The sequence below is a fragment of the Mustela nigripes genome, chromosome 1 (genome assembly GCF_022355385.1).
Source record: "Mustela nigripes isolate SB6536 chromosome 1, MUSNIG.SB6536, whole genome shotgun sequence".
In the NCBI taxonomy this organism is placed as follows: domain Eukaryota; kingdom Metazoa; phylum Chordata; class Mammalia; order Carnivora; family Mustelidae; genus Mustela; species Mustela nigripes.
In genome coordinates, this window is record NC_081557.1 from 36,794,596 (window position 1) to 36,810,751 (window position 16,156).

General features: G+C 41.5%; 1 protein-coding gene across 1 annotated transcript in view; it reads right to left on the reverse strand.

The window, feature by feature from the left end:
- The window catches only part of PDE3B (phosphodiesterase 3B), a 181,127-nt gene extending 166,143 nt beyond the window's left edge, over positions 1–14,984 (reverse strand). Inside the window, exon 1 of the mRNA XM_059407921.1 lies at positions 13,915–14,984. Within this exon, the coding sequence (XP_059263904.1) occupies positions 13,915–14,898 (984 nt within the window). The 5' untranslated portion in view covers positions 14,899–14,984. The remainder of the gene's footprint in view (positions 1–13,914) is intronic.
- Positions 14,985–16,156: the final 1,172 nt, after the last annotated feature.

A 16,156-nucleotide genomic window follows, 5' to 3' on the forward strand; every position in this document is an offset into this window, starting at 1 on the left:
GCTTCCTCCCCCCTCTCTCTGCCTGCCTCTCTGCCTACTTGTGATCTCTCTGTCTGTCAAATAAATAAATAAAATCTTAAAAAAAAAAAAAAGTTAAAAATAGAAACACTGTAAGACCCAGTAATTCTACCACTGGGTATTTACCCAAAGCAAACAAACAAACAAACAATCCACTAATATGGAAATATATTAGGGAAAAAAAAGATATATGCACCCCTATGTTTGCTGCACTATTTACAATAGCTATGATATGGAAGCACCTATCAAGAGATGAACAGATAAAGAAAACATGGTGCAGCCATAAAAAGGGATGACAACATGATTGGACTCAGAAGGTATTATACTAAGTGAAGTAAGTTCAAGAAAGACAAATACCATATAATTTCACTTACATGTGTAATCCAAAGGACAGATGAACAAAAAAAAAAAAAAAGAAGAAGAAGAAGAAGAAGAAGAAGAAACTAACCCATAAATACAGAGAACTACTGGTTTCCAGAGGAGAGGGTATAATGGGATAGGCAAAATAGGTGAAAGGGACTATGGTCAGTAGTAGTATAACAGTGTTATATAGTGACAAATGATAGCTACACTTTTGGTGAGCACTGGTAAGACAGCTATCCAATCACTGAAACTAGTGTAACAATGTGTGTCAACTGTACTTCAATTTAAAAAATAAAAAACAAAAAAATGGGGGGAGAGAGATGGTATCTGGCTGGTTCAGTTGGTAAAACGTGCAACTATTGATCTCAAGGTCGTGAGTTCAAGCCCCACATTGAGCACAGAGCTTACATTAAAAAAAAAAATTATAGGAGGGCCCTCTTGTTATACATTACTATATTTTATTCCTCAACTCCTTTGTGCCAAGGTGAAGATAAGCATCCCATATCCATGACCGTATTTTATTTCTCATGTACCCTTTCACTAAGGGAGTAGCACTTGGGAGTCTCAGCTTTTATGCAGAGGTTTCTTACTAGATTCCTGGCTTTGGACAAACTCTAGATTTTAATCTCTTGAACCTAGCCATATCTAACAGAAGCAAACGTCCAAAGTCACTAAGGATGATCAGAAACTCGTCCAGTGAAAACTCAGAATTCCTACTAAAGGACAGCAGAAAATGCTATCCCCAAATATGCTGACATCCTGATTACTATGAATTAAAGATACTTGACTAGCACAGGAAATATAGTCAATAATACTGTAATAACTTTGTATGGTGATAGATAACTACCCTCATCATAGCAAGCATTTCATAGTGTACATAATTGTCAAACCATTATGTTACTTACCTGAAACTAATATAATACAGTATATCAACTATAAATACTTCAATAAAAAATAAAAGTTTAAAAACAAATAAAAATAAAGGTACTTGAGAAATAGCTGGTGCAAGGACACTCTAACCCTCCCTGTGTCCCCCGCCCCCAAAAGCAGTAGATAAATCTCCAGCGTGAGAGGTACCTCTCCCTGTGCCAGGAGGGCAGAATGTACCCTTATCACCAAAATAGGGAAATTAGAGCCAAGAAGGCTGTATAAACAAATCTTGTTACTTCTTTACCAACTATTGCGCCAAGCCCAAATCCCTTTGTTGTCAATTCTTCATCAATTTATTGTTTCTTCATCTAAAAGGTATAGAAGAGTCCTGCTTTGGTCACTTCTTTGAGTTTAATGTTTGTATGAAGCTCCAATATATACAAAATTATTGTTCTCCTGTTAATCTGTTTTATGTCAATTTAATTATTAGACTAGCCAAAAAACCTAGAAGGATGGAAATGTTTTCTACCCTACACTACCTTTACTTCTTTTGGGGGATCTGTGATTTTCTTACTCAGTGATTCCTTTCAAAAAGTATTCTATACAATGTTTAAAACTGTAGTTATTTCAGTTGGGAGAGTTCTTCTGAGAGGTCTGTTTATACTGGAAATGGCACTCAGCATATTACAGTATTTTCTATATATGAGCTAAGCGATTTGGGGCTAGTTAATTCACCTTTCTGCTTTAGTACACCTTTTTGCTAGTTAATTCACCTTTTTGCTTTAGCTACAAAACAGGATCCCAATACCAACTTCACAGGGTTGTTAAAACTAGTACCCTAGTGAGCATTTGGTAATTCTATCTCCTGATAATGCCTCTTTTCTGATCCTGGGTACACTGGTTTTTGTTTGTTTTTAAGATTTTATTTATTTGACAGGCAGAGATCTCAAGTAGGTAGAGAGGCAGGCAGAGAGAGAGGAGGAAGCAGGCTCCCCGCTGAGCAGAGAGCCAGACGTGGGGCTCAATCCCAGAACCCTGGGATCATGATCTGAGCTGAAGGCAGAAGCTTTAACCCACTGAGCCACCCAGGTGCCCCGGGTCACACTGTTTTATTGCCTCTTTTTACCACTGATATTGACATTTCTGATAGAGAACTTAAACATCTTTTTTAGTGATCAGCACTGATTGGTGACTGAAAGTGAACAGTTTGCCTGATTTGGCTAACTATGTTTTCTGTGAAGTTTTCAGTTTATTAGTTGACAAGAAGTATTTACCTCCATATGTATTTAGAATAAAGTAAAAATTATGCTGGAATAAACTTTAAAAAATTATTTTTAAAGTCAGAGAAGTGAAAAAAAATTTTTTAAAGATTTTATTTATTTGACAAAGAGAGAGAGGAAGAGACCACAGGAGCAGGGGGAACTGCCGACAAAAGAACAGCAGGCAGAGGGAGAAGCAGGCTCCCCACTGAGCAAGGAGTCAGATGCAGGATTCAATTCCAGAATCTTGGGATCATGACTAGAGCTGAAGGCAGAAGATAAGTGACTAAACCACCCAAGGTGTCCCAGAAGTGAAATTTTTAAAATTCATTTTTGACTTGTTTCATACAAAGATGAAACTTTCTCTGAAGATTAAAGATCAATTGTTAATTACTTTTTGCAGGCTTTCTGATACTCCACTTAGAAAGGGTTAGTTAGTTGTTCCTTCTGTAATGCTCCCATTGTACCTTGTTTATACCTCTGCTGTATCACTAACCACATGAACTGTAATTATTTATTTATACTTTCTCTCTCCATTAGAGTTTGATCTCCTTGCAATACAGATCCTGGCTTGTCATCTTAGTATCTCCAGGGCCAGGCACATATAAAAGGCAAATTGCAAATATATGCTAACTCTGATCTAATTAGTTTTTCATTACTTTCCTACATTAACTCCTTAAACATTTGCAATGTGCTTTCTCTCATGTATCCTTTTTGCTGTTCCTTTGAAAAGTAATTCTATCAAATCTGAAAAGTTTTATTCTCCATCTGTGCACTCATGAACATAAGCAAATTGCAAACTATAATGAGGAAACTGACAAATCCACCAGTAAAGTGAGATTTTTAATATTCTCTCCAGCTACTGATGGGTCAAGAAGATAAAGTCAGTAAGGGAACAGAAAAATGTGGCAAGAACATTTTATGTTTGTCTACCAGACAACTCACAAACATTGTACCTAAAAATTGAAAAAGCACACAGAACATTCATGAAAACTGATCATTTGTTAGGCCACAATCTTTGCCCACGAGGCAATTAAATCAGAAAACAATAAAATAACTAGAAAGCCTACATGATTAGAAATTTTTTTAAGTCTTTTTTTTTTAAGATTTTATTTATTTATTTGACAGACAGAGATCACAAGCAGGCAGAGAGGCAGGCAGAGAGAGAGGAAGGGAAGCAGGCTCCCCGCTGAGCAGAGAGCCCGATGTGAGGCTCAATCCCAGGACCCTGAGATGATGACCTGAACCAAAGGCAGAGGCTTAACCCACTGAGCCACCCAGGCACTGTAGAAATTTTTATGATTTCTAAACAACTTGTTAGTCAAAGGGAAATTAAAATGAAAATCAGGGCGCCTGGGTGACTCAGTCTGTTAAGCAACTGCCTTCGGCTCAAGTCCTGATCCCGGAGCGCCGGAATCCCAGCTCCACAGGGAGTCTGCTTCTCCCTCTGATCTTCTCCTCTCTCATGCTCTCTCTCTGAAATAAATAAATAAAATCTTTAGAAAAATAAAATAAAAATCAGAAAATGCTTAGGGCTGAATCATAATAATAGTACACATCAAAACCTGTGAGATTCAACTAAAGCAATATTTACCAAAAAATGTGTAATTTGCAATGCAGACACTAAAAAAGCTAAAAATTGATGAGCTTGGTATCACAGTTACAGAGTTAGAAAAAGAACAAGAAGGGGCACCTGAGCGGTTAAGCATCGGACTCTTGATTTTGGCTCAGGTCATGATCTCAGTGTTAGGGGATCAAGCCCTGCTCCAAGCTCCTTGCTCAGTGGGGAGTCTGCTTGAGATTTTCTCCCTCCCCCTCCCTCTGCCCCTCCCTGCCACTTGTGTGGTGCACGCTCTCTCTCTAAAATAAATAAATAAATCTTTTAAAAAAAGAAACTCAAAGAAAATAATAATAAAAGCTGATATAAATAAAATAGAAAATAAGTACCAATCCAAAGAGTTGATTTTTTTTTTTAAGATTTTATTTATTTATTTGACAGAGAGAAATCACAAGTAGATGGAGAGGCAGGCAGAGAGAGAGGAGGAAGCAGGCTTCCTGCCGAGCAGAGAGCCCGATGCGGGACTCGATCCCAGGACCCTGGGATCATGACCTGAGCCGAAGGCAGCGGCTTAACCCACTGAGGCATCCAGGCACCCCCAAAGAGCTGATTTTTAAAAAAGAATAAAAAGCAAATAAACTTCTAGCAAGGCTGACTTAGAAACAAAGAAAAAAGAGACAAATGATATCAGAAATGAAAAAGAGGAAATAAATCCAAATGCTGAACAGACAGATAATAAAAAGATATTATGAACCAAGAAAATTTGAAAAGTTACATTAATATGGACACTGGGGAGGGTATGTGTTATGGTGAGTGCTGTTAAGTGTGTAAACCTGGCGATTCACAGACCTGTACCCCTAGGGCTAATAATACGTTATATGTTTATTTTTTTAAAATGTCTTAATTATAAAAATAAAATAGAGAAGCATCCTCCTCAAAAAAATAAAAGAAAAGTTACATTAAATAAATTCCTAGAAAAATACAACTTAAAAGTTTCAATCAAAAACAAATTCTTCTCTAAACTGTTCAAAAGATTTAATTCAATGCTGATCAAAATCCCAACAGGATTTTTTGTGAAACTTGAAAAACTTACTCTAAAATTTATACTGAAAAGCAAAGTCCAAAAAAAAAAAACCCAAAACAAAACAAAACATTGAACATACTCTTAAAGAAGAGTAACTATCCAAGGGGATTTACCATATATTGTCTTACTATAAAGCTATTATAATTAAGACAATGTAGTATCAACACAGGGTGCATAAACGAACCAAAGGAAACCTAACAGAGGGGCTCATGGGTGGCATCTTTGGCTCAGGTCAAGATCCCAGGGTCCCAGAATTAAGCCTGGCATCCCATCTGGCTCCCTGCTCTGGGAGGAGCTTGCTTCTCCCTCTCCCTATGCCTCCCCCTTCCCTGCTTCTGCTTGCTTTTTCTGTCAAATAAATCAACAAATAAATCCATCTTTAAAAGAAAGAAACCTAATAGAGAGCACAGATAGATTCATACGTTTACATTGAATCTTGATTTATGCAGAGGTAGCGCTGCTGATAAAGAATAAATTTTTCAATAAACTATTGACATAAATGAATATTCACTCGATAAAAAAATGAGACTGGATCTCTCTATCACATCACACATATAAATTAATTCTAGGTGGGTAAAAACATTTGAAATGCAAAACTTTAAAAAGACAATACAGAAGTTTATTTGGGGATTTCCAATAGGGAAGGGTTTTATAAACAAGATACAAAGAGTCTTACCATTAGAGGAAAAGATCGGCAAATCTGACAGCATTAAAATTAAGAACTTCAGTTATCAAAAGACATCATAAAAACTGAAATATTGGCAACTCAAATAATCAATAAAGGATTAATGCCCAGAATACATAAAGAACTCATGACTTTTTTTTAAAAGATTTTGTTTATGTATTTGACAGAGAGAGTCAGCGAAAGAGGGAACACAAGCAGGGGGAGTGGGAAAGGGAGAAGCAGGCTTCCCGCCAAGCAGGGAGCCCATGTAGGGCTTGATCCCAGGACTCTGGGACCCTGACCTAAGCCAAAGTCAGATGCTTAACTGACTAAGCCACCCAGGTGCCCCAAGAACTCATGATTTATTGAAGAAAAAAATGAAATGAAATGAAAAAAATGAACCACCCAACTTTTAAAAGAGCTTAAGATATAAACAGGTTATCCCTGAATAAAAAATACAGTCCATAAACATAAAAAATACTCAGTCTTGGGGCGCCTGGGTGGCTCAGTGGGTTAAAGCCTCTGCCTTCAGCTCAGATCATGATCCCAGGGTCCTGGGATCGAGCCCCCGCATCGGGCTCTCTGCTCAGCAGGGAGTCTGCTTCCCCCTCTCTCTCTGCTTGCCTCTCTGCCTACTTGTAATCTCCATCTGTCAAATAAATAAATAAAATCTTTAAAAAAAAATAGTCTTATTCATAATTAGTTAACTACAAATCAAAATCACAAAGAAACACCACTTCATACTCACCAGACTAACTAAAATTAAAGTCAGTAACTAGGAATCATGGGTGTGATGGCATTCTTATTCACTGCTAGCCAAAGTATAAACGGTGTAACCAATGTGAAAAACAATTCAGCTTGCCAGACTGTCTTAGCTTCCTCTGCCACTTATATGAGCTGAATTATGTTCCCTCTGAAAAGATGTTGAAATCCTAACCTTCAGTACCTCAGAAGGTGACTTTATTTGGAAATAAGGTCTTCAAGAAGTAATTATGACAGGGGCCCTCACAAAAAGGGGAAATCGGGACACAAAGACAGGCTCTGAAGGAAAACTAGATGAAGAGACACAGAGAAAGTGCCGTGGGAAGGTGAAGGCAAAGACAGGGGTGATGTATCTACAATCCAAAAAATGCCTAAGACTGTCAGCAAACCACCAGAAGCTGGGAGTCAGGCATGGAACAGCTTCTCCCTCAAAGCCCTTGCGAAGGAACCAACTGTGCCTGGTGACACCTGATCCTGGACTTCCAGGCTCTAGGACAGAGACCATGGATCTCTGTGGCATAAGCCACCAGTCTGTGGTACTTTGTTACTGCCACATGTAAACTGTTACAGCAGTTAATGCAAATGCACACATTCCTTTAATAGATAATGAGAAACTCAGTGGTATAAAACAACACAAATTTATTATTTTACAGTCCTATGGGTCAGGCTGGTTTGACTGAGCTAAATGCAAGGTACTGGCAAGGCTTCATCATTTTGTGGGAGCTGTAGAGAAAAATCCCTTTCCCTGTCTTTTCCAGCTTTGAAACAGTGCCTGCTTTGCTTGGCTCCCAGCCACCTTCTCCCATTTCAAAGCCAGAGGTGGATTGAGTCTCTTTCACACTGTATTATTTTAACCGTAATGCCAACCGTCACATCTCTTTCTGTGATCTCTTCTGTCTCCCTCTTCCACTTTTTAAGGGCCCTTGCAATTACACTGGATCCACCCAGATAATCCTGGTTGATCTCCCCATCTCAAGGCCCTTAACTTAATCTCATCTGCAAAGTCCCCTCTGCCATGTAAAGCAACAAATTCATAAATTCCAGGGATTAGAACAAGGACATCTTTGTAGTGCCATTATTCTGCCTAGTAAAGTTGAACACAAACATACCTTACAACTCAGCAATTCTACTTCTAGATACACTCATGCACCAGGATACATTTACAAGAATTTTCACAGCAGCATTATACATCACAGCAAAAAAACTGAAAACCACCAAAGAAGGGTCCATGAACATGAATGGATAAATAAATTTTACTATGGCCATAAAATGAAACACTATATAGCACTGAAAATTAACTACAACTATAATCAACATGGATCAATCACAGAAAACATCAGGAAATAAAAAGGTTTTGGGAGAATTCATACAGCATGATTCTATTTACTTAAAGTTCAGACGTAGGCAACATTAACACCACATTATTTACTTAGGAAACATTCATGAGGATTATAATTATAAAGATAAGCAAAGGAATTAATAGGGAAAAAAAAAATCAGGACAGATGTGTTGCTTCCAGCACAGGGAGGAGATGCAAAATAGGTTACAACGGGCAAAGAAAATGAGTGGTGTTATTAAAAAAAAAAAAGAATGAAAGAAAGAAAGAGAGAGAGAAAGAAAGGGGTGCCTGGGTGGCTCAGTGGGTTAAAGCCTCTGCCTTCAGCTCAGGTCATGATCCCCGGGTCCTGGGATCGAGCCCCACATCTGGCTCTCTGCTCAGCAGGGAGCCTGCTTCCTCCTGCCTGCCTCTCTGCCTGCTTGTGATCTCTGTCTGCCAAATAAATAAATAAAAATATTTTAAAAAAAAATGAGTGGTGAGTACATGACTTTAGTTTTATTTTCTTCTTTAAACTGTATAAAAATATACATATGTATAGTCTTTCATGTATGGCATTTCTCATTTACAAATTTAAACATTAACTAAATAAATGTAAAATATAATGAATTCAAGTTGTATGAGATCTAAGGAAGAAGTAGTCAAACAATGTACTCTCATTGATAAAGGAGGGATAAAGATCTTTAAAAAGATACCTGCTACATAGCAATAGTGCAGGGAAAGTTCAAGGTTGTAAAAGAAAAAGCAGGAAATACATTCCTCCGCCCCAACTTCTAGGAAAGAGCTTCTAACAATCACTTAAAAGGGGATTAACTTGTATATGATATGGTGAACAATGTCATAAACTGTCAGAATTGACTCAGAACTCAGCTCTTCTCAAGTTTTGCTTGGCTAACACAGTTGTCCAGTTTTTGTCCAGATTGAATGCCTTAAGCAAAGTAGGCAATCGTCATCAGTTCACTTCCATTCTTCCTGCCCTCCCCTCCTTCCCCTACATGTTAACAGAAATGTGTTATGGAGCTGGCCTCTAAAGACACTGGAGTTTCAGTTGCGTCCCGACGAGTCACCCTGAAACAACCACATCAGGTACCAAGGAGGTCTTCAAGGTCATTATGAACCAGGTGATCAAGACTTCCCTCCTTTCTCTCTCCCATCACTCTTCACCCCCCTACCTCGTTTTACCAAGGATATCATTTATCACATAATTGGAGATAACTGGCAAAACTAAAGACGGCCTTGGAAAACTACGACTGCAGGTGCATATATGTTTTTTACGGAAAATACAGGAGACTAGGACCCAAGACCTGGGCTCTAATCCCCGTATCCCAATATTTCACAGCATAACCTAGACATGGTATTATCTCTCTGGAGTTGAATTACTTTCCTTTATATAAAATGACATTTCAATTAGATAAATTGTAAATCTCTTCCATAGCTATATAAATATATTTATGTTGAAATAAACTGGAAATTTTCAGTGCTGTGAAGTGTGCAAACCTGGCGATTCACATACCTGTACCCCTGGGATAAAAATATATTATATGTTTATATAAAAATTAAAAATTAAAAACAAAAAAAAAACCTGGAAATTTTCAGCAAGTGTAGCCTATTCTTGCTTTGGATGGGGTATGGGAAAGTGGGAGAATGTGCTAGGGAAATAGGCTGACATGGTAACTGAATGGGAAAAAGGAAAGAGACTAAAATGGGCCTCCCTCTGAGGAGGATAGAAAGTGAGAGGGCAATGAAAAAAAACTTTATATGGTTTTATTCCCGGTTGACTCTATTTACCTTTCACTTGGTATGGGAAAATATAAACTACAGAGACGTTATCATTTTATTCGATATAATGAAAATATTCTTTCCCACATCATCACTACTTCACGTGATTTGTTACCTTTTTTTTTTCCCACCTTTTATTTTTATTTTTAAATATGGCCAATTTTGCTATAACGGAGCTTTGCCCTCAGCTTACACATTGATTTGGTAAAGATTCTTAATCTTAAATAAGATTTTCTTAAAGGAGATTTCTCCTTTCTTAAAGGAGATTTCAGGGGCACCTGGGTGGCTCAGTGGGTTGAGTCCCTGCCTTCAGCTCAGGTTACGGTCTCTGAGTCCTGGGATCAGGCCGCACTGGGCTCTCTGCTCACCAGAGAGCCTGCTGTGCCCCTGACCCCCGCCTGCTTGTGATCTCTCTCTATATATATGTCAAATAAATAAATAAAATCTTAAAAATAAAAAAAAGGAGATTTCAACCAGTGTAAATGGTAAAAGAAGGAAAAAATCTACACATCAATGACAATAAGCAGTCCTCAAACAGCCAGAACCAAAGATGGATGTAAGGAAGGGGTGTTCCATAAATCCCAGATGGCTTTTTTTAAAAACAAAACAAGAAAAAGGCTAAAAGCAGTTTATAAAGGACTTTGCAAGCAAGGGTCAAGAGCATGAACTTTATCCTGTGAACGAACAATGAAAAGCCTAAGAGATTTTTAAGAGTGAGTGATTTCATTAAATCTGTGTTTTTGAAAAATAACATGGATGGCAGAGTACAGACAATATTTACAAAATAGAGCATAAAATAATTACATACGTTGATACTTTTATACAAAAACACGAACATGAAATGAGAATAAAACACTCACTCATTAAAACCATAAAATAAATATCACAAACAGTAAAGTATTATTAAAGAAATTCACAGTGGGGTTTGCCTTGCAAATTCCTTAAGGGGGTAAATAATCACTTAAACTTTAAAATCTTTTTTAAAAGCCTTCATACTACATGTGTGTATCTTTTTTCAAATGAAATTAACACTTTAAATGATATTTATGGGCTTTAAGGCCACAGAATTTTTAAATATTTACTCAACCTTTTAGGAAGCACTTAGCATTTTAGGTATAGAAAAATTTCTCAACACACTAACTTACCTTTCAAAACCTCATACTTACCAAGTCTATCACACACCAAAGAATCTGGCTGAAAAACTGAAAACTTACTGTAGAATACACAAGTAAAATGGCATAGACATTTACTTTGTTAAATTCTGGTCAATGCTTCTATGCAGACAACTGATTTTTTTTCTTTTAGCTTCCTATTAGTTTCAGCTCACTGATGGCATATGTACTACAAATTTAGTGCTTCTTTCCATGAACCCACGAGCAATAAGTAGATTTAAACTTTAAATCTCTAAATGCTCTGCGAATAACAAAAACCCTTCGCTAAGAACTGAGACAGACACAGCATTTACATCAAATGCTACCAATGTAATTGTGAAAAATAAAGTATCTTACAAACACGTTGATTTTTCAACATCATACTTAACATCCCAAAACTCAAACATTACTTTAAATCTGCTCTGACACAATTAAAAACATTTTTATTAATACGAGTTTTCAATTGTTTTTCAAAGATGTTTATAAAAACATTTAAGTTCTTAAGGAAATGAAAGTATCATCATTTTGTTATCAATCCATAAATGAATCCATATGCACTTGTTAGAAGTTCTCTATTCTTTTCCAATTAAAAAATATGGCTTAGCAGTATCCTCAACTTCAAGAACTACTATTTGTGATGTTTTAGTTACATTGTTGTTTATAACTTACTAGAAGAAATGGATTCTAGAATTGAAAGTTATTACAGAATTAATGTACTGGGGATCCCCTAACTTGACAGGATCCTGAGACTCAGAAAAATTCACTCACTGACTCTTCCAAGATTACACAGCAGAGCCCAGACTTTACCCTTGACCCCTCTGCCAATGAAGTTAGGGCATTTCCCCCTGTTCAAGTTCTACCCAAAGGTAGCTTCACGATTGTCATATAAAAGTTCAGCACTTTTAAAATCAGAAAATCTCTTATCTTTTACTTCCATAAAAGTACTGATTTCCCCTTAATTTCTTTAGCATAAACAACATGCAAACAAAACCAAAGACCCACTGTCAAACTTCAGGAATTTAGCATTAGTAAAAATATGATTATTACAACTTTTGCTAATAAAATAAAATAAGTTGTTTTGCTAAGTTAAAAATATCTAGTAATTTCTAGTAATGCCGAAATAGCATTATTTTATGACGTTACATATTAAATAACCACATATAAACCCCTTGGACTAATACCATATATATAAGACCCCAAAAATGTTCCTATTCATTGTGAAATGTAAGTTTCCTGAAATAAGAAAATATAACCTTTTTAAAAGTGAAATTGTATTTTTCTCTAATAGAAACAGTAAGTGAAGCAACTTGGCAGTAACAACGCTGTACCTAACGGAGGGTTGAAAAGGGTTGCTGTTATGGAAAGGGCATCAGACTAGGATTAAGAAGACCAAGAATTTTCGATTTACAAAACAACAGCCATAATCCACTATGCCAACAGATTACAATTAAATACATTAAAATGTAATACTGTTAAGTACAGGAAACTTGTCTTCAAATGTGATGACATTGCTAAAAGACCTTTCCGTTGTTAAAAAATACAACCTATTAAAAAAAAAATAAACCTATTCACATAGAGTCAAACCAAATGCCATTCCAATCTATGAAAAGGGCTGGTATTACTCTGCTCTGCAGTAAATCTTCCCACAAGTTTTTCTCCTGACACACATTTTCTAAGCATTGTCTAGTATCACTGGCTGTAAACTAAGAAAACAAAAGGCATAACATATTTTGAACAATTCTTAATAGCATTTGGCCAAATTACAGACTACAAAAGTGGTCTCTGAGAAAACTTTTTAAGAAGCAAAGTGTGGTCTCATCCCAACACTACACATCAGTATTAAACATAAAATCAGTGTAGTAGCTTGAAAATTACTAAGAAAAGAGAGCATTAGATGTAGCAAGAACAAGAAACTTTTGTTTCAAATACACTGGGTTCCAGTGTAAAACATATCACCAAACAAAAAGTCTGAAAACCAATGGTACAGACTCCTACTCTCCTACAAAAAGCCTCTACACACATCCTTTTAGTTGCTAAAAAAAAACAGCATTGAAAACTGAAAGATCTAGGTTCAAATCCCTGCTCTGCCACTTACTGGATGTGTGAGGCTGGGTATCTCTAAGCCTCAATTTACTCATTTCTAATTTGAGGTTGTCATCTACCATACAGGGTTTCTGTGAGCAACTGGGACAATATATGTAGTGTTTTGCACCTAGCATATGCTCAATGAATAACAACTGTATTTGCTGATTTCTTGGTGATGCAGAAGACTAAGTCTCTAAGCCACATAAAGAGAAATTCTTCCCTGAGGATGATTTCAATTCCTTTAAAAAACAAAAACCTGTAAACCTACAGGGGAAAAAAAGGAAAAGGAAAAGCTTTTGGCATCTTTACAGACATTACTAAGTTTAAAGGTTAAACTGTTACAACATCCTCCTAATTATGCAACAAATACCCACGACCATGAGTTAGTCTGTAAAAGATTACAATGGCCTATACTACTGAAATGGGAGAGGGGACGAATCCTTAAAAATTATTTCCAACAACCTTTTCATCTACTCTAAGCCTCCGTTCCAAAGTTCATCGCTATTCATTGTATGGTCTCTAATTCTTCCTCTCGATTATCAAGAATGAAACCGCTCTGATTAAAGTTTATACATAGGCACGTATTCAATCTAATGCCTGTATGTTATCACTGGAGAGACACTACCATTATAACAGCACAAATAGCATCAAAAAGACCTACATTAGTGTATGCCAAAGTGGCAGTCGTCGATCTATTAAACCGCAAATAACCCACTTCATTCCTGAGAACTCATCTATCGCATGAACAAAGTCTTTTAAAAGTGCAATATAATCAGTCTACTCTTTCATTTCAACTCCACGATAAAAGGTACCTCCGCGTGTTTAAAAAGCCTCCTGTAATTTAGGAATTCTTTCCAGAACAAAACATCCCCCCCCCCGACCCCCAGCCTGGAAGTGAACACGCTTTCAAGCTCGCTAATTCAAGTTGGGAATTGAAGCGATAAAACCGCACTCCCTTACCAAGCCGTGCTTTCTGGTAACATACCTGTTCTCGGGAAATGCAAGGCAGCGAAGGTCTCCTGAACATCTTGCAACTGCCGGAGTAACCGGCCGAAGTTTCTCCGAACGACACGCAGCTGGACCTCCTGCGGGGTCTGATCACAGGCACTTTGTCCTCGGAGGCACTGGCCAAGCGAGGATGATGCGGGGCTTCCCTGATCTGAAAGAAGTGATCCAAGCCCAGGGCTAGCAGGCAGCCGGCGTCCCCGACCAGGCAGGAGAGCAGCGGCCTGAGGGCTGCGGGCAGCGACCCGAGGCCGGTGAAGGAGACCCACCAGACGAAGCCGGAGAAGAGCAGCACCAGGATGCCGGGCCGGAGCCTCGCCGGGTGCGCGAGCGTCAGCAAGCCCACGCAGCCCAGCACCGAGAACAACCTGCCTGCCACCGCGGGGGGCGTGTGCGGGGCCGCGCCTGGGGCCCCCGCGTCTCCGGACCCCCAAGCCCAAGCCCACGCCTGCCACACCAAGAAGTCCCCCAGATAACAGCAGACTGGCAGCGCCAACAGCCACCAGGAGCCGCCGCCGCTCCGGCCCGGCCCGGGGCCCCGCTTGCTCCGGGTCAGGAAGCAGGTGAGGAAGAAGAAGGCACAGGCGATGCTGAACAGGGGGCTGAGGCTGTGCGAGCACACGCTCAGCAGAGTCCGCAGCCGGGCGGCCCCGGCAGACCAGCTCCCGGGCCCCGAGCCGAGCAGCAGGGCGAGGACAAAGGCGGCCAGAGCGCCCAGCGAGAGGCGCGCCCGGGCGGAGGGGGAGCCGCGGCGCGGCTGCTGGGGGGAGGCCGGCGGCGGCAGCAGCAGGTCCACGTTGCAGAAGCGGCAGAGGTGGAAGAAGAAGCCGCGCGGAGGGTCCTGCCGCAGGGGGCTCACGCAGCTCTTCACGTAGCCGTTCCTCAGACTCTCGGGGGGCGAGCCGGCCCCCTCCGGCGGCTGCGGGCACCGCATGGCTTTGGCGTCTCGCTCGTCCCTCCTCATGGCCCGGACCCGGCTGGCCGCGGGGCTCCACACGCCCCGCTCGGACCGCGGCGGCTGCTCGCGCTCCCTCAGCCTCCGCCCGCGCGCTCGGGGCACCCCCCGGCTCGGCTGCGCGTCAGGGCTGCGCCCGCCGCCGCGGCCCGGGGTCCCCGCCGCGCGGGCGGCTGAGCGGCGGGGTCCGCGACATGCTGGCGGAGAAGAGGGGCGGAAGGGACTGCTCTCGGGACCGTCCGCGGCCGCCCCCTCCCTGTCTCTCGGACACCTCTCGGGACGGGAGACTCGGCGTCGCCTCCCAGCTCCCGCGGGCTGCAACAGTTACCTCCCGGCCCCAGGCTGGTCCGTTGGGCGCGCGAGCGGCGGCTGGCGGGCGGGCGCTCCTCCCCCCGTGCCTGCCCCGGCCGGGCGCGCGCCCCGCCCGCCGCTCGCTCGCTCGCTCGCGCGCGCCCGCGCCCCGTCCCGCCACCGCCGCTGCCCCGGACGCGAGCAGGGGACCCCGCCGGCGGAGCGTGTCGGGACCCGGGAGAGAGCGCTCGGGGCCGCCCGGACAGCGGCCGGGACCGGCGGAGGCGGGCGGGGTCCTCTCCGGGTGGAAAGGAGAAGCCCGCCAACCCGGGACCCCAGACGCGCAGGTTCCCTTTGGGGGTAAGGCGCAGACACGCAGCCGGGCTCCCACAGGTCACCGCTAGGGTTTGGGGAGTGCCTAGTTGGGAAACCCGAGTGGAGGGGAGAAGCCGGACCCTGCTCGGACTCATCCCGGTTCGGGGTGGGCCCTTGGACTGTCCGAACTGTGACCCGGTAAGGACCAGCCGCCGTCGTGGGCATGGCGAAGGATTCCGTAACCACCGTGCCGCGGTCGGCCCTCCACAGCTACGTGGAATCTCGGGCCACGCAGCAGGCCCGGGAGATTTGCGGAGGCTCTGAGGAGCGAGCGTGCACGTGCAGTGCTCTCCCGGAGCATCCGAGTAGATGTGACTGCCCTTGTCTTGCTCAAGAACTGTCTCCACGGGCGAGGAACTAACGTCCCATCCTCCACTTCACGCCCTTGCCATACATACCCACTGGTTCACATCTGTGCCTCGCTCCCTAAACATAGAAAGGCTGTTGTCACAAAGTTGTTCCACTTTGAAGTCTTTCACTGTAACAGCGTGTTCTAGAAGGGGGAGCGGGGGGGATGGGAGGATTACAAGTCCTCTCCAACACCATTTGCCCAGTTTGGATGGGTTGGCCACGAAAGGAGCCAAATAAGATGCTATCTGTG